The 18,893-nt window shown below is 29.5% G+C and overlaps 1 protein-coding gene across 5 annotated transcripts in view; it reads left to right on the top strand.

The window, feature by feature from the left end:
• The window catches only part of LOC134716281 (uncharacterized), a 98,378-nt gene that overhangs the window by 11,528 nt on the left and 67,957 nt on the right, over positions 1–18,893 (top strand). Inside the window, exons 3-4 of one of the 5 annotated variants that reach the window (XM_063579199.1) lie at positions 15,109–15,841; positions 16,768–16,842. The exons of 3 other annotated variants lie outside the window; for them this stretch is intronic. In XM_063579199.1, the coding sequence (XP_063435269.1) occupies positions 15,570–15,841; positions 16,768–16,842 (347 nt within the window). In that variant the 5' untranslated portion in view covers positions 15,109–15,569. The remainder of the gene's footprint in view (positions 1–15,108; positions 15,842–16,767; positions 16,843–18,893) is intronic. One more of the 5 variants, XM_063579208.1, reaches the window with a different exon arrangement.

Here is an 18,893-nt window from a genome sequence, read left to right as displayed (position 1 = left end):
TAGTAGAAAACTATAACAATATTGTTTTCACATACTCAGGAAAGCTTTGTAAATGTCGGAGTATTAGTAAAATGCAAAATGCATGTGATGCTGTCAGGTGTCCATCTAAATATAAAATATGATGATGAAAAATTTAGTTCAATAAAACATGTTGTTGTTGTTTATAAGGTTGGGATGCTTCATTAGTGTTGAATGTAATTTTGTCATACCTTTATGACTGTTGACTCATTTATTTTCCGTGGGTACCAATTTTTGTATGATCGTGGATATTTGATTTCACGGTTTTGTCAAATTTTGCATATTAGCTGATAAAAATTTTGTATTTCGTTGAATACTTAATTTCGTGATTAACCTGTACCCACTAAATCCAAGAAAGTTAGTATCCAACTAATAATAATGGATCCACAGTAGCATGTAAAATACATTGATGTTTACACTATGTTTGACAAAATGCTACTGATAGAAATAACTTTGATGCTGAATTAAACTTTACATAGTGATGGGGGCAAACAATTGTAAACAATAAACCAAGAAACTAGAAATAAAGATTAGGAATAGATCTTTTCAAGTTATCAGAAAGAGAAAAATTCAGGACGTTTCTGAAATGTAATACCAAGAAATGCTTGATATGTTTTTACTTTGACTTGAAAGAAACTAAATTGTTTCTTTTGGTTAAACTTGAAAGAAAAAAGGCCTTTAAAAGTCGTTTTTTTCACTTTTTTAGCAATACTGAAGATTTCTTAAAGTATCAGGTAAAATAACAATTAACTTATGTCAGACTTAGTTCAAATTGCTTATATATGCCTTACTAGTAGGTATTTATTTCTTTTTAAATTGAGTATAAAGTGAGATTTAACCATTGAAGTAGTACAGGAATATGTTATACAAAAGGTCAATTGTAGCTAGATCCCATTAGAGGTCTGAATCATTTATTTTTAGATATATATAAAAGTTTATGTGATGAATAATTCATCAGTGTTAATGAATTAAATATTTTATTGCACAGGTACACATTGCATTGTCATCATTTGTGTAGGACATTTAGAGTTGTCTCCCTGTATAAGATTAAAAGAGAGACAACATTACAACCTTCTTGAGACTGGTTGCTTTTAGATAAAGACTCGGCATATCTTTTTAAAATTGAAAATCCAGCCAAATATTTTACAAGTTGTTCTTTGAAAATCTTAAGATGTTGAAACAAAAGAGATTGCATGTTTCTTTTGGATTTGTTATTCAGTGGTTCAGAATTTTTGAATTTTTTCTCTGTTTCTACAATAAGAATTTGCTTCTTAAAACTATAACTCAAACCAACTTATTCTAGTGGATGTTTTTTGGATAAGTCATTCATTTCTATGTGCCTTTGCAACGATTTATTCACTTTGGTGATGAACACAGAAAATTGCAAATGTAAATGATGTTTGCATACAGCTGTATAGGAATTTTAAAAACATATGTTTCTGAACTTGACAATTTGATACCAATATATCTTGACATTATTTTTCTTCATGTGAAAGTCATGTTAATTTTTATAACCAAATCAACCCTTTAGTGACATTGATTCAACTAGCATGAAAATTGACTACCTGTCAATTTGAAATTGGAATTAAAAAAGCAGAATTTTAAAAAGGAAACATATGAAAACAAATTGCATTTCCAGATAATTTATGGAAAATATCAATTTTAGTTGATACTTGAAACTGTGATATTGAATATTTCTGTTCACCTTAACAGCAGTACAACAGATTTCTATTAGTAAAGTTATAGTAACCTATATTTTATTTAGTTGGGTTGTTTAGTACTATACTGATATTCTTGTGATTAAGCTCTATTATAAAATTCAGCACAGGTCGTCTACATTTTTAACCATATAATGTTGAAGGATCTAAGTTAAATTCATATCTCAAAGATTATCTGGCATTCATTTTTTGGAAGAAACCAAATTAAACGAAATGATTTTTATTAGAATAATTTTTAAAGTTTTAGGGAAAAAGAATAGATATTAAGTTTTTCCAATTTTAATGGTGTATAATGAAAGACACATCTACGTCTGGTGGGCTTTTTTTCTTTTTTTTATGCATTTCTCCTAAATTTGCTAAGGTTTCTTCCATATATCCTTGTTTTTCTATAACTTCAGTAATGAAAAATTTAATTTTCTCATAGAATTATTTCCCTTTGACTTGTATATTCAACAAGTAAAGATACAATCTAATTAAAATTAAAATTAAATCTCCACACTCATTCATTTTGGTTTGGTTGGTATGGAAAAGTTATCCATGGCTATTGATGATTGCAAGAATCCGAATCCATTTCCAGTATCAGATCAGGGATATTAATTTAGATGTTACCTTGTTGAATATGGGACAACATCCTTAATGCGCCTCGAATGAGGAACTCAAAAGTCACATGTAAAGATAAAATCTCTGTGTAGTGAAATTAGACATGTTTCTTTTTTTTTTTTTTTTACAAATGACTGAATTTAACCATTTGTGGTGATTAGGAAAGTACAGGAACATAGAATAAATGTGTAAAAACTATGGAGCTATTAAATGTGTTCAAAGTATTAAATTTTCAAATAACTTATTGTGTTAAAAAGGGGTTATTTTATCACAAGGAGCCGCATCACAAAAGGATGTTCGGGGTTTGCTAATTTATGGAAAAAGTAATCTCACTTCGTACCCCGAAAATTTAACCACATATGTGAAAATGTTACAGCTTCGAAACGAGCTATCATACATATCCAAGTTTACGATATGGACTGAGCTATAGGAAAAAACGTTACCATTATTGCCTATGTAAAAACAATTAAAGATTTTGACCCAATTGATAAAGTTCAGCATCCGGTTGTACCAACATTTCAACAAATTTATCTGTATGAAATATGTTGTTGCTTTACAACAAATAATGTTCTTACATGTGTAGAAATATAAAACTTCATGTACAGACTTTGTCAGTTAAAGCTTTACAAGTACAGGTAGTATTTTACCTTATTGTACCAAGGCATTGTACTGGTAGAATAATATATACATTGAAAGTGATGTCATCTGGCTTTCAAAGCTATGCTTGAACTTACAGGTTTTATAGATATAAATGCAGGTAATGAAACTCATTTGTAATATATATGGTACAAATATTATATCTAATAACATAAATCTGATTGTCTTTAATGAAGCATACTGTTTATATTATACAATAAATGGGTATCTGAAAGAATATTGTCAATAATATTTAGAATATATATGATTCTACTATTTATTTAATTGACAAATTTTACTCAATTTATCGATACACCATTAGTATAAACATGCATCAAATTGTTCTTAGATATACATGTATAATGCTAATAGTCTTTACAGAAGCAACAAGATATACATAATTCTATAAATGAATGTTTGAAATATATTTGAGTTATTTCCCCTTATCTGTACATTTTCTTACTTTATATTGATTTTGTTTTTAACAATACATGTTATGTAATAGAACACAAGCTTGACTATAAATTTATAGTACCTGTATATGCTTTGTTACTGTATATTTTATGTACTTCTCTAATGTCACATTGTAGTTTTTTGAAGTGATATGTAAATAATTTTGTCATTGAATTATAGTTCATTTTAGTGTCACACTGTTTGTTTTAAGAACATTGTAATTGAATTTTAGTATTTATTGATATTGGTTTTAAATTTATGTTCTTTTAGAGGTTGTTACTAGTCATTTACTATATTGTTTAATTTAATTGAATATCAGAATTTTTATAATTTTTAAGTCCTTTATTTATACGCCTGTTTACAGGAGGTATTATGGAATACCCTTGTCCATCTGTCTGTCCGTCGTCAATATGTCAGATATTAACTAAGAAACGCTTTAAGAAATTTGCATTAAACTTTGGTGAATTGTTTATATCTATTGATGTGAGCTCCCTTTTTTTTTTTTATAAATCTTAGATTTTCAAGTTAAAGGGTTTTATTCATTAAAAAAAGGGGGATTTTCCAGTTAAGGGTTTTATTCATTAAAAAAAGGGGGATTTTCCAGTTAAGGGTTTTATTCATTAAAAAAAGGGGGATTTTCCAGTTAAGGGTTTTATTCATTAAAAAAGGGGGATTTTCCAGTTATCAGACAATAACTCAGCAGTTCTCATGAAACTTTTTGTTTATATCTATTGATTCATTGTATGTCGATATTTTACATTGTACCACTGAATTATTGTGCAAATCAGCCCTAACTTATTTAAACATGAGAAGATAACCGAAAGCAAACATTTTTCTGCTAAAACAGGACCACCAAATTTTACTATGACCACCTTGAGGGTCATTATACCATGACCACCAATAAAATAAATATTTTGACAACTCAGCCATAACCTATATTTCACACTCGAAGGATGTTGCTTACATCATTTTCTATTTCTACTTCTACACTTTATGTTATTACATGTAAATAGTAATGATATTTTATGCAATACTGGTCTGAAACACTTGGGTGAAATTTAAGCATGTCACAATTTTGCACTCAGTGATTAGTTGGCTTGGAACTACTTTTATCTTACCTCCTATACATTTCTAGGATATGATTTGTTAAAATCAACCGTGTGGAGACTGTGTATATTCCATATTAGGTTAGTAGGTGGGTGAGGGCTTATTTCAATACTTGATTAGATGTGGTGTTACGTTCCTTTATAAAAACAAAATGGTGCTGAGAAAATGTCTTAAAAGTTGAAAGATTCAAAATAAATTCATAAAAACACATGATTTAAATCTAACAAGTTGTTATTGTTGGCATTTGTTTTTGAATGATCAATGGAAGTATATTTACTTGATGAGTTGCTCACTATAATAGGTCACTAGTCTATGGCTATGTGTTAAGATAAAATTGTTACATAGTGTACTAGTGAAATAATACGGTATATTAATGGGGTCAGTAAGTTCCATATGGGGATTCAAGCTTCACTCTCACCCCATATGGTATTTACTGACCCCTTATGTACCGTATTAGGTCACTTACCACACTATGTAACTAATAGTATCTCCATATCTCAAGAGTCCTGTACAAGACTTGTAACTCTCATAGAAGTGCATTATTGAGCATTCTGATTATATCATATCAGCCAAAAAAAAAATGACTGAAATGACTTGGGAAAATTCCCGAATCCTTGCTCAAGACAGATTTCCATAATTTATAGTCAAATATATCTGAATCATTGGATATCATTTTGGTTTTAGGGGTGAAGCATCTTTATCTGTTGAACCACTGAGTTTGAAACTGGGTATGTGTCAGGTGTGTTTGACCCTACCAATCTTAATTGAAATCTTTTAAAATTGAATAGAATTGTTGAAGGCCGGTCTGTGGTTCTCTCTTAGCAATTTTGACATAAAAACAAGCCACCGCTGAATAGCTTATTATAGTGCAGAAAGAGGCATCAAACACAAACAAACAAGTCCACAATCTATCAATCAACTTTATCATACACAATAATAAAGATTTGACAATTAAGAACTTGAACTATTGAAAAGACACCTGTCATTTTCCTTTATATTACAATTGCATGTATGAATAAATTTTACTAGGAGTGAAAATATCTGGAGAGTCAAAAGGATATAAAATGTGAACTTTCGGTTTATTGACATAATTTTATTTCAAATTAATGACCCTGGCAGCATAATGAACACCCCAATAAATATATAATTATACAGATTTAATGACTGAGCAATTATTAATTATCTTCGTATTAACCTTTCTGTGACTAACAACTACATACAGGCATGAAAGCATAAATACATTACTTAACTTTAAAACATATTTTCTCTTATTTTTTTTTATCAATAATTAAAGTTTTTTGACAACTTTAATTGGTCCCAATATTATCGTATTTATGTGTAATTAAGATTTAAAATGATGATAAGCTAGTTACCCTTTAGTTTATAAATCTTGACAAGTTTTTTTATGTCCTGCGTTTTTAATTTGACGGGAGAAATATTATGTATCCGTATAATAGAGGTATAGTTATGTGTTTTTGATTATATCTTTTCATGCACACCTATAGATTTAAACTGTAATATACTGTTATTGATTTGATTAAAATCTTCTCTATAAGCTGACCCAATGTAAGGATCATTTACCTGAGGGTTCTAGGGATCGTGTAAAAGTGCAGGGAATATTAATTACAATCTAACCTCAAGGACCGCTCATGAATGAGGGTAAGTTTATATATATATGAAAACATTAATGAAGAGAGAATAGAGAATAGACACATTTAAAGGTTCTGTCAAATTTCAAATCAGTTGAGTCTGTTATTTTTAAGCAGCTAATGTTAACCTATACTTATATTGTTTATTATTTCGTCACATTAATTACGTTGACAGCATATATTTTATGCCAGCACATTTCATGATCTCAAGTCCACATCCTCATTACTCCAATCATTCTGCTCTATGCCTGATTCTAATTAAGTTCACTAATTTATCATGTAACCCTTATGATAGTCCTTTTCTTGTACAGCTGATTACTGTAACAGTTGGCGTTTAATCCCTGGATGTTTCTGTTTTCTTGTCTTGATGTCCATCTATCTGTCTGTTATTCCATCCAATATTCTGTCTGTTCATCCAATAGGTTTAAGTTATATTGTTAAGGTAATTTATCATGAAGTTGTGGTCACATCTACTTACGAATTAATACAAATGGAACTTTAAAATTTTACTCTAAATTATGGTTTAAACCCTGATTTCATGGTTCATAAAATAGTAGGTACTGCATACATTGCTTGGTCTCATAATGGATTAACATATATTCTTGTTTTGATTTAATTAGATCTAATGAACTTATGGAAACTTACTTTATGCAATTCATATGTCTATATATCACTTTTTCTTTTTTGAAAAAAGTAATAATACAATTGCCATGCCCGAGTCTGAAAATCTTTTGTTTCAGTGGGCATAGAACCGCAAAATGTTTTTATACTTGATTATGTCAAAGATTATGGTCCCTTAACAGAATCACAACAAGGAGTCTTTTGACTGTTGTTGAGGGATCTGAGTCACTATTGTTGCTTTTATGTTCCTGTATGATCAATTACAACTGTAACACCACTTACTTTTCTGCAGGTGAGACTTTTCACAATGAACCTTGTTGCTTTCACATAAATATGTAACTGATGAAAAAGGTTATGGAAGGATTGATTTCCTTTAATGAACTTGTGATGGTTTATCCTTGTACAACAGCTATACTCCATCAAAATAGAACAGTAAACTCAGCTATACCCCATCAAAATATAACTACAAACTATATTCTACTCATTTTTACAGTTATTGGATTTAATTGGTTTTGTTATTCAAGTTTTAAACAACTGTCATACAAGTGAGAGGTTTGGTTAGCTATAAAACTAGGTTAAACCAACAATTATCATCTGAAAATGCATGTTCCGAGTTAGCAGTATGGCATTTGTTTTTCACTGGTTCTGTTAATTTGAGGTTTTTAGGGACTTCCCCTTTTAGAATTTGCATTGGAGTTCAGTTTTTTTTATACTTTTTTTTTTCAGTACCTTGAATCTTTTGATGATCTGTACACAATGGCCATGTTTCAGTCTTTTATCTTTGATAACTATTTCTGCTATAGCTGTGAGGGGTCTCTTAAACTGTTTTATAACATATATTATCATGGAACAGTGCGGTTTTTTATGTATCAATGTTTTTAAACTTAAGAAAGTTAAGATAGACTTTTAATATTCTATAACATGCACATGTTTGAAATGTTGATAAGATTCAATTATAATGCAATATACGTAATTCCAACCTTTTGAACACTGGCAGTATTTATATCTTCTTAGTTCTGACTTGTATCACATTGTTAGGTACAAATGTCACTTACTTGTTTTACAGTTTAAGTTTGTTTCAATAAAGTATTGAAGTATCTTGAAAGATTTTAACAGGATATAATTTCTATTTCTTGTCAACAGATTTAAACTCTTAAAATCAATCAAAAGTGGTAGAATTGATCTCTAGAATGTTGACATGTATATCAATAGTTTGGTTTCACAGGAACGGTGATGTATAAACAAATACATTTAATTATAGATAGCTAAGTCTGTCCTATACTTCTCCGGTAAAACTATGTACTAAGTCTGTCATATAGTACTCTGGTAAAACTATGTACTTAGTCTGTCATATAGTAGTCTGGTAAAATTATGTACTATTTTAGTCTTTCCTATACTTCTCTGGTAAAACTATGTATCTATTGTCTGCTCTTATGGTCGGGTTGTTGTCTCTTTGACACATTCCCCATTTCCATTCTCAATTTTATTTATCTTTATGGAGAAGGTGTAAGCAAACTGATTTAACATAAACTCTGATATCAAACTTCAATTTAACTTTAATTATTAATGAAGCATATTTATCATTTACATGAAAACCTCCTTACTTTCTAAAACACCTTTCTCTGATTCTTACTTTTTACTTGAAGGTACATTAGGCAGGTTTCTTTAATTAAAGAACATACATGAATTTCTCATCAAATTTATGCCAACAAGTGTGAAGTGAATTATTTTCATGAGGTTTTTTCAAATATAACAAATTTGATTGATTTTTGGTGTTTAACACCCCTGTGGGTATATTTTCAAAAACATGAAATCACAAAATTTGAAGAAAAAAATTCTTGAATCTCTAAAGGTTAATTGCGAAATTTTGAGCTTAAAAACACCTGACCCGACGTCCCAAATAATGGTCCTGCGACTCCTGCCTCAATAAAGATCTGAGTAAAATGCATAATGGTGAACCAGGATTCAGACTCAAAACCTCAGTTTTTAAAGGCATGTAATCAATGCAGATAAACAACTTATACCAATGGGCCAACCAAGCCCAGAACAAATTTGAAATATAGAAAAGTAATAAAATAGTTTAGAAAGACAAGTTTTCTGAAAGAGTTATGAGTGTTTGTTAAGATTTTGTAGCTGTCTTCACAAATTTATAGACATATTATTATAAATATTTTATGCATACAAAAAAGTGAAGTACCATATATATTCTCCTTGATTTAATTTTAAAATTAAATGCCGACAAGTGCATACAAAGGTGTGTGTTTTCTCAGGGTATTTTTACCTTTAATTGACAAAAATAGAAATCTGATTGAATTAAATATCATATTCAATAAACTTCATCATCAGACTTAATAAAGAAGGTAAGACATTTACATAGATTTCTTAGATATAAGGAAAAAAGATAGTAACATCAAAACAAAATTTTTAACATTATTATATTTAAAGAGAAATATCAGAAATTGGAGAAATTGCGGTGTTGACTTAATCTGACTACCACATCTGTATAAAATCATTTATGATTTGTTATTAGATAATTCTGGAACTATTTAATAAATTATATATCAAAATCTATAAACAATTTTATAGCAAAATTTTCACAATTTTTAATTTACAATTTATATATAGTTGTGAGTTGAATTTTGGTAAGCTATTTAAGTCTGCAGATCATGTATAATTAAAAGTTTTAAATTTACATCTCCAAAAAACTGTAATGAAGTTTTAAAAATTTCTGAATACATTTTCATCTAAACACATCCTTATTTTTAACTTTAAATTCAACTTGTAAAAATGCAAATGACAATTTGAAAAAAATGTAAATTTTGCTAATAAAAAATATGATTCAGATTTAATTTCTGTGTGCATGGCATACATCTTAAATAACCTTTATTTAATTTCAAATTAGGTTTTTACCATTCAGCCAGAAGTCTGTCAAGTATGTTTTATGTTCAGACATTTCTGCTAAATGTCTTTCTTGCTCAACCAAAAGTATTGCTTTGCTTAATACCTTCATTATCAGACATTGGTTCTGTTTTTTCTTTGCCTCCATTTTCCATATATTGGATGGTTTTGGTATTTCCTTGTCCCAACATATTTAATTGTTTGGGTATTGCTTTGTCCATAATATGTCCAGGCATGACTATATGGTTGTTTTTGGTATTTCTTTGTCCATAATATGTCCAGGCATGACTATATGGTTGTTTTTGGTATTTCTTTGCCCATAATATGTCCAGGCATGACTATATGGTTGTTTGTGGTATTTCTTTGCCCATAATATGGCCAGGCATGACTATATGGTTTTTTTTTGTATTTATTAGCCCATAATATGTCCAGGCATGACTATATGGTTGTTTTTGGTATTTCTTTGCCCATGATATGTCCAGGCATGACTATATGGTTGTTTTTGGTATTTCTTTGCCCATGATATGTCCAGGCATGACTATATGGTTGTTTTTGGTATTTCTTTGTCCATTACATATCCAGGCATGAATGTATTGTTGTTTTTGGTATTTCTTTGCCCATAATATGTCTAGGCATGACTTTATTGATGTTTTGGGTATTTCTTTGCCCATAATATGTCCATACATGACTATATTGTTGTTTTTGGTATTTCTTTGCCCATAATATGTCCAGGCATGACTATATTGTTGTTTTTGGTATTTCTTTGCCCATAATGTGTCCAGGCATGACTATATTGTTGTTTTTGGTATTTCTTTGCCCATAATATGTCCAAGCATGATTATATAGTTGTTTTTTTGGTATTTCTTTGTCCATAATATGCCCATGCAGGTATATGATAGTTTTGGTATTTTTATTTGTCTTATTTATTTATTCCTAGAAATACATTTCATTGTTTAGATGTTGCTCATGGTAATATATTTTGTCCAAACATAGTTTCGACTTTTTTTAAATATTTTTTTGCCTTTTAACTTCCTTGTCAGATGTCCATATAACCACATTCTATATTTCTGTGTTTTATTACCACCACTAGACCAAAATCTTCTATTGATCTATAAAGATGACTATTTAAAATATAAATCATTCATGATACATGTATGACAATTTATCAATTATTTTGCAGACTGTGTTTTTTAGCTCACCAGACATAAGGGCATGGGAACTATCTAAAACCATTATAGAATCAATTTGAATTAAATTTGAAAGAACAGTATCTTTATGGGTCATTTAACATGTAGCTTCTTCTGTGCTAATTAGATATCAAAACAAAGAAATGAAAGTTTACACTGATACAAAATTGAGCATTGAGGATCCAAAATTCCAAAAAGTTGTGCCAAATACGGCTAAGATAATCTATGCCTAGTATAAGAAAATCCTTAATTTTTTGAAAAAATTCAAAGTTTTGTATACAGGAAAGGAGTAGGTTCAGTAAGACCCCTTTTTGGCCCCAAAATATAGCTGTTTTACAAAATTATGATAATGGAATCATGAAGCTATTTATTGGAAAGTAAAATGATTCTGCTACATAAATATGGGCTGTTTTTGACAATACAATGCAAATACATCGGGTACTAGCATCATAAAGTCATGTGAAATTACTGAAATCTTCACAAAATTAGCATTTTAGTTAAATTTTAGACGGTTTCTGTCTAAAATGAAAGTGGCCGCATTAGTGTTCGTTCATAATATTGAAATGCAAGTTGTATTTTACGATAATACATCTATTATACTAAAATTACGAGGTCCAATTTGTCAGCCGTCATCGGGTAAAAACGACAAATCAAAGAATTCAACTTTATATATAACTAATATAGGGCAATGGTGTAGATTAAAAATTACACCACTCCAGACCCTTTTGTTTTCCACATAATTAATATTGCCAATAATTAACAAGTTCCAGGTCGAGTCCGATACCGATACCAATAGTATATTCACCTGGCTGTTACCTATTACCTTATCTGTACGTTCCGCATTTGACAGGCGCACCACCAAAAGATGTATTAGGCAAACGGGTCATAATCACAGGGTTGACACTCCTAAATTCAATCATTGTCAAATTGTTGCCTATTGTAGTATTTTAATCAGTAAGACTACATAAGATAACAATATGAATACTAAAAATCTGGACTTAAAATAAAGCGTATAGGTACAGTTTTCAATTTGTTAGCGGGCATGGCGTAAACAGCGAATACAAGAATTCAACTTTATTTATAATGCTGTTGATTTAAAATACTCCATTCCAGGACCTTTTGTTTTCCAAAAAAATTAATAAATACCAATAATTCACAAGTTCCAGGTCGACGGGTTCAAACAGAAATATCTTGAAAGCAGAGAGAAAACCGTGTATCTTATAATCGGTATGACTTTATCAGATGATAATACCAATACTAAAATAAGGCTTACGCATTGTTATTTACTTTAATTCAGTCATGGACCCGCGATTTCACGGGTGTGCTCTAGTAATATATATAAAGGTTGAGGATGAACATGGATGTGGCCGCTTTCATTTTTGACAAAAACCATCTGAAAAGTGACGATGTTTGGCAAATTTGATAGATTTTTCATATTTTAGCTTGAATCAGATCTTTTTTAATGACTAAATCAGTTAAAATCTTTCACAAAAACAAATTAAATCAATTGAAATAGACACTTAAGTGTTTAAAAAGTGTCTGAAATATTTCGTCAGATGAACTTGAAAATTGAGGGCGAAATCAGCCCTTACCAGACCTACTCCTTTGTAAAAATGACCACATTATTGATATTCATGTCAACATCGAAGAGTGGACTACTGGGCTGGTGATACCCTCTGGGACGAAATGTCCACCAGCAGTGGCATCGACCCAGTGGTGTAAATAGTGAATCAGTCTAGAAGAAAACAATATTTTGATGAATTTCTACCAAATCTTAGTCAACAGTAATGTAAAGATATAGTTGAGGAGTGCTGTTTCCTTGAAACCTCCAGTTGGATAAATATAAGGGCAATAATAGGTCATCTTTGGACACACCCTTGATTCTGGAATATGGTCCTATGGTCAGATCAATCTGACTTATTTTAAATGCATGAATATTTAGCAACCATTATTTCATTTTACTTTAAATTTTTAATTTAAGATTAAATAAGACGATCTATTTATCTAAAAAATGTTCAATACTAAAATCTTCTCCACAAATTTTATTCTTGAGAGATTTCGATCTATTGGCAAATGATATGAGTGAAGAAATCTTCTCTCTATAATTTTCAGGGATCTTTGGAAAATTTTATAACTAACAATGTTTGTTTTGTGAATTTTTTCTTTGCCATTAGACAAACTAAATATTAGTATAGTAGGTTTAATCTTCTTTCAATGTAAAAAATTATGATCTTTTTAAATTTTAAAGATCTTTACAGTTTAGGCATCAAAAGTGTTTTCAGTGTTAAAGCCCAGTCATGTCTTTTAAATTGAATAGGTCAAATTTGGTAAAGCTAAGCACTGAAGTATATGCAAACAATTTATTTTTAATCTTGTAATATCAGATGGTAAGTGTTTTATATGGTTTATAGTTACAGAATTTTTAAGCATTGATTTCAAGTTTTTTATAGACTTTTTAAATACATTTCTTTACAATTATGTCCATATGCTTCAAAGAAATGAGACATATGTTATATTGTCTCTGTTTTATTTCTTTTTAATTTTTATCTAGTTCTGATAGTGACTTATGATATTTGGTATGAAGGTGTACTACAATGAGATAGTATGTCACTTTGATATTGACCATTTTCAGACCTTGACATTTGACCTCAGGGGTATTTTTTTTAATCTTGTGTCTGAGCCCCCTAGAGGAGGATTGAGTCTGAATTCCTTTAGATTTTTTCACTCCAGAGTCCTCTGATGTCATTATTATATATGACAACTATAAGATGTTATGTGCAATGAGGGAAAAGTACATGTATAAAAATCTTCCTAGTATTGGTCAATGTTTAATTTATGAAATTATCATGATTTTATAAATGGTTTGTATAAATGTTTTCCCTCAATTTTAACTACTTAAATAAATAACCAACATATTATACCATTAACATACATTACCAAACTAGTAATTCTAAAGTGTTATAAATAAACAATCCAGTAACCTTTAATGTTATGGTATTTACAAATTCTAAACAAAAACTTGAGATAATTGATTTATCAAATTCTAAATAGGCAAGGTATTTTTTCCAATGTTTACAATAAGTGAATTTTGCGTTACAAACATTTTAAGCTAACATATATTGTGTCTTAACTTAAAAACTGAAACGGAAAAAGTCTAAAACTTTATTTATGCTATTTTGATATTATTCTGAATATTTCAAAACATAGATAAGGAAGCAGAATTGGACATTTGTTGACAGTAAGTTTTATTTAATTTTACTAATTTGTTATTGATCATTTGCTCTAAGGCCTGGGCTGATCAAGGGGAGGGTTCTAGGGATGGAAACCCCTCTGTAGCATGGGTTTGGACCCCCCACCTCCTTTCTAAAAATGGCTGGATCAACCCTGATTTGGTTACAATGAATTGTTATTCCAGAAAAAAAACTTTTAAAATTATAAAACTATCTTACCATACATTAACGGAACCTATACGTTCATTTACAGTTTGTTGTAATCTAAAGCAATTTTACTGCTCCAAATGTTGTAGATATCTATTTCCATGGCATACTCTGGGTTTTCTTTTGTCTGATAGCAGCCTTTAAGTCTGTCCAGCAGTCTTTTTGTTTTACTGTGGACTATCATATTTATTACTTCACTTGGCTGTCCTATCATAACATTGAATCATTATCTCATATCATTTTGGACTTATTTAGAAATAAGACATCACCATTTTAGAGTTCTCGTGTTCTTGATTTACATAAATCTGGTTATGGTGCGGATCTACAATTACACTTTCATAGGCTATTTTTAAAAGTCTTAAAATTTTGTACTTTCATTTACAATGGATGATACCTTGAAGATTAAAATTGCAGTATGTAGATTTGAGACATGTCAATATAAGTCTTTAGATTTTGTACTTTCGTTTACAATGGATGATACCTAGAAGATTAAAGTTATAGTATGTGGATTTGAAACATGAAAGATAAAAATATTTAATACATCATGTTTCTCTCTAAAGTTTTTCATATAGGTACAAGTTTTGATATAAAGATCTCATTTAAGTTATTTCAACTGTAAATAATTCATTTTTTAAATTTGTTTATGTACATAAGAGTTTAAAAATATCAGATTTTTAAACAAAACACCTAAAATTATTTATAATAACTTTTATTTCTGTGATAATATTTTATGTACATAATGAAATTGAATGATATTTGTTAAAGATAAGTTATTTGTTTTCAGGTCTGTGATGATGTAGAAGACACTGGTTTCACATCTTCTCAAGCAAAACATTTTAATTTTGATGGTATTAAGAATGAAAGGATGATTTTGTTAAGCTATCTGTGAAGACATTTTAAAAGTCGGCTTTGATTGGGACCTAACAAAATAAATACAAGATATTACATTGATCAAACGTTTTGTATCAGTGGATGAAAATCATTAAAAAATAGAAATGGTCGTGCATGTAGAGTTGTATTGAATCTTGTGTTGACAAGACTTGACAGTTAAATTTTGTTTAAGCCTCATTGGAATATTGATAAGTTTTTTTTTTTTTAAAGTGTTTTGTATGTTCATACATTGTATGCATTATTTATCAGATACTTAAAAAAAATCATGAGTGCATGCCCAGCCATAATAAATAAAAGTGAGGAAAGTGATGGATATTTTTAGTTTTCTATAAAGATCAGTGTTAAAGGATATGAATGAAGCCTCAACGATCATGGACAACTTTGGACGATGGGGCATTGACAGAGGACAGGGTCAATCTAAAGGACAGTATGGTCCTCAAACTGCCCACAAACAGTCAACTTCTGAACAGGCTTTATGCCAATTCAGGGGTACGTGTCAGAATGCAAGTGGGTCGAAACCCAAGGCGTAAAATTCCGACAGTACGAGAACTTATAGAACAGTTACAACATAAACACGAACAAAGATTAGAAAAGGAGATGACAGAGATGATACCACTAAAAGATCGGTAAGAAAAATATCTAAAATTCTGAAGTTATTTCAACCTTATAGTTATAAATCTGAATTATATGGATATATTATTTGAGTATCCACATAATGTAAATGTAAAGTTGCCATCAAAATACATACATGTATATTCTTCATTTGAAAATATCTGTATCAAGTCATGAATATGACAGTTATTGTGTGTTTTATCATTTGATTTTGCCAATTGATTAGGGACTTTCCATTTTGAATTTTCCTCTGAGTTCAGTATTTTTGTGATTTTACTTTTTCACTATATAACTTAAAACCACTGAAAAATAGATATGAAATGATATATTGCATCATGTCCCTCCATTTGTCTGTATGTCCATCTATTTGTTACTGTTGGTACCTACATTGGTTTGACCAATGAATATTTTCATTACACTTTTCTCAAGTTACTTCTGTAGCATTATCTTTAAACAGAACTAGTTCAGTATTTGTTAGTATTATCTAAATTCTGAAATATATACTTTTCTATATTATTTGGAATCCATTATTACCGTTGGATTATGTACTAAAAAAAATAATTTTCCTAGTGTTGATCACAGCTCCCCATAAAATGAAGTGTAATAATATTAAGAAGATTATTACTTGTTATAGACATATTAGTATTCATTAAAAATACACGACCAGTTACATGCATATCCCTTTATTATATTTAAGCCTAGATATTTTTAACCTTACAAAAAAGTTTATAGACTTTCTGGGATATCTTTAAGGCCAATTTTTCGGTTCTTTCTTTTTGTAACCAAATTCAATTTCCATTGTTCATTGTTTAAATTGTCAAATTGGTTTTATGTTGATTGCAGTTTTGACTGAACTGTAAAACTAATATGAATCTTTTAAAAGAAACTACAAATAATTGTATGGTTATATATAAATTAACTTTTATTTTACTGTTATTAGACAAAAGGAATCTGTTACCAGAATGATTCGTCATTTTATTGAGGAATCTAAATCAGCGCCAAACTTAGGGAAAGGGTAGGTTTATTTTCTTTGTACATTGGTTGCTTTGAAACATTAAATTCTTAAAAATTCCTTCAGACTTGGTTAAGATTTTTCAAAGAAATATAAAAATATCCTTATCCTAATTTGTTTTGTCTACCACATACAAGTAGGTTTCAGAAATTTGGTTGATGTGGTATCATATGACCAACTAATTTGCACCGCTGTGGATTCACTATTTTCATTACTAAATAGTAGCATTTTCTGGGGATTGAGGAAAGATTGTGTTTTCTTGTATATTTAAATCCATGGTTTTGCCAAAGTTTGAATTCAAAAATATAGAAAAATTTAAACTTTGTAAAACATTTTAAATTTGTGGTTTACCATTTATAATCCACAAAAATTTATCCAACAGACAAATATGAATCCACAGTATTGAATTGTATTTTATGGGATAAAGTGGCAATATAATATTGTAACAATATGTTTATTTTTGAGAATTTTTCAGAGCAATATAATGTACATTGGTATTCAGGTGTTTAGAGAGGTGATTTGTGTCTGTAGAATCACTGACCTCTTTCTCATCTTCAAGAAGACTGAGCATTACCAATAAGAACATTATAATATCAAGAGTTGTCTGTCCTTTGAGAGTTTTACTCAGTCTTCTGTCCTGCTATACCCATTATATATAATGCTTTCCTTTACTCTCTAATGTTACTGTAACAATGGTTTACCAATGCTAGTTTTTGTTTCAGAAAGCGTAACAAAGCTTATAACAAATGTAGTTTATATTAAGAAAATAATTTGTGAATAATAATTTTAGTACAAAAGTAAGCTGCAATTTGTCATGATTTATTTGTATGAAAATCAACTGGGTATAGCAAGTGAACAAAAAAGTTTGATGGCTGTTTAATGTCTAAAAAGTTTTATAGAAACTTACAGTGGATAAAGTCAGTTAAAAGAGTTTTTTTTTTAAACTTAGAACATTTTACTGTTTGTTTTCATGTAATACAATGGTTAACCATTATGTAACACTATAAAAATAACTTTGAATGTGTCAAGTTTGTAACTAAAGACTTCTAGACGGCTTTCACAATCATTCATGCATTTTTCATACATTTGGGATATCACAATGTTTATGTTTTTATGCTATAGTAAGAGTTGATTGTCGCCAATTGCACAGGTTGACCTTAGATCAATTGGTGTAACTCATTCATAAAAAGGAACTGTAAATTGTACTATAAAAGATTCTATACCAGGGTTATATGGATTCTTAAACATTTATATGATTTTTTTCACACAATGAATAAAATGAAATGATACATGAATTTTCCGGTATACATAGTATATATATATATATATGTGTATCTTACCAGAAACATCCTTACCGGTACTTCCAATGTCCTTCAAGTAGAGGTTGATTTTTTATCAATGTGAAAAATATATTATAAAACAGACTCAGAGACATGTTTTTTGCAAAATGTTTTAGTCTCAAAAATTAGTAACATGAATGTTCAGCAAGCATGGTAGAAAAATTAAAAATAAACTTGCTGTAGTATTACATCTAGGTGTTGGCGTAGACATGCATGAGCTAACAGACTAATAACATGTCAAACTATGTATTGTTTCTTGAGCATTAAACTCAGGGGTGGATCCAGTCATTTAAAATAAAAGGAGGGGATTCCAACCATATGTCCCCAATCAAATGAATTTTGATTAAAAAAAAGGGGAGGGTGTTCTAACACCGGAACCCCCTTTCCCTCTGGATCCACTGCTGCTACTTGTGTTTTGGAATAATATCTTACACCAAATCATGCTTTAGAATAATGTCATTTACTTTACAATGAATGAATGAATGAAATAAATATAAAACTATTGTAATTCTCTTTAGAATCCTATAATGAATTTTAATGTAACATCAGTGGCTGTATTATAGTATTGATATTTTAAGGGTAAACATGTTTTTATAATGATTACCACATTTTAATTGCAGCATTGAATGTCATACCAAATAGGATTTTATGATTTTGTGGTGTTAAACTTTTGTGAATTCATTATTTGAATCATCCTAATAATTATTAGTTTTA

This window comes from Mytilus trossulus, chromosome 1 (genome assembly GCF_036588685.1).
Source record: "Mytilus trossulus isolate FHL-02 chromosome 1, PNRI_Mtr1.1.1.hap1, whole genome shotgun sequence".
In the NCBI taxonomy this organism is placed as follows: Eukaryota; Metazoa; Mollusca; class Bivalvia; order Mytilida; family Mytilidae; genus Mytilus; species Mytilus trossulus.
This window is presented reverse-complemented; position numbering and strand designations above follow the sequence as displayed.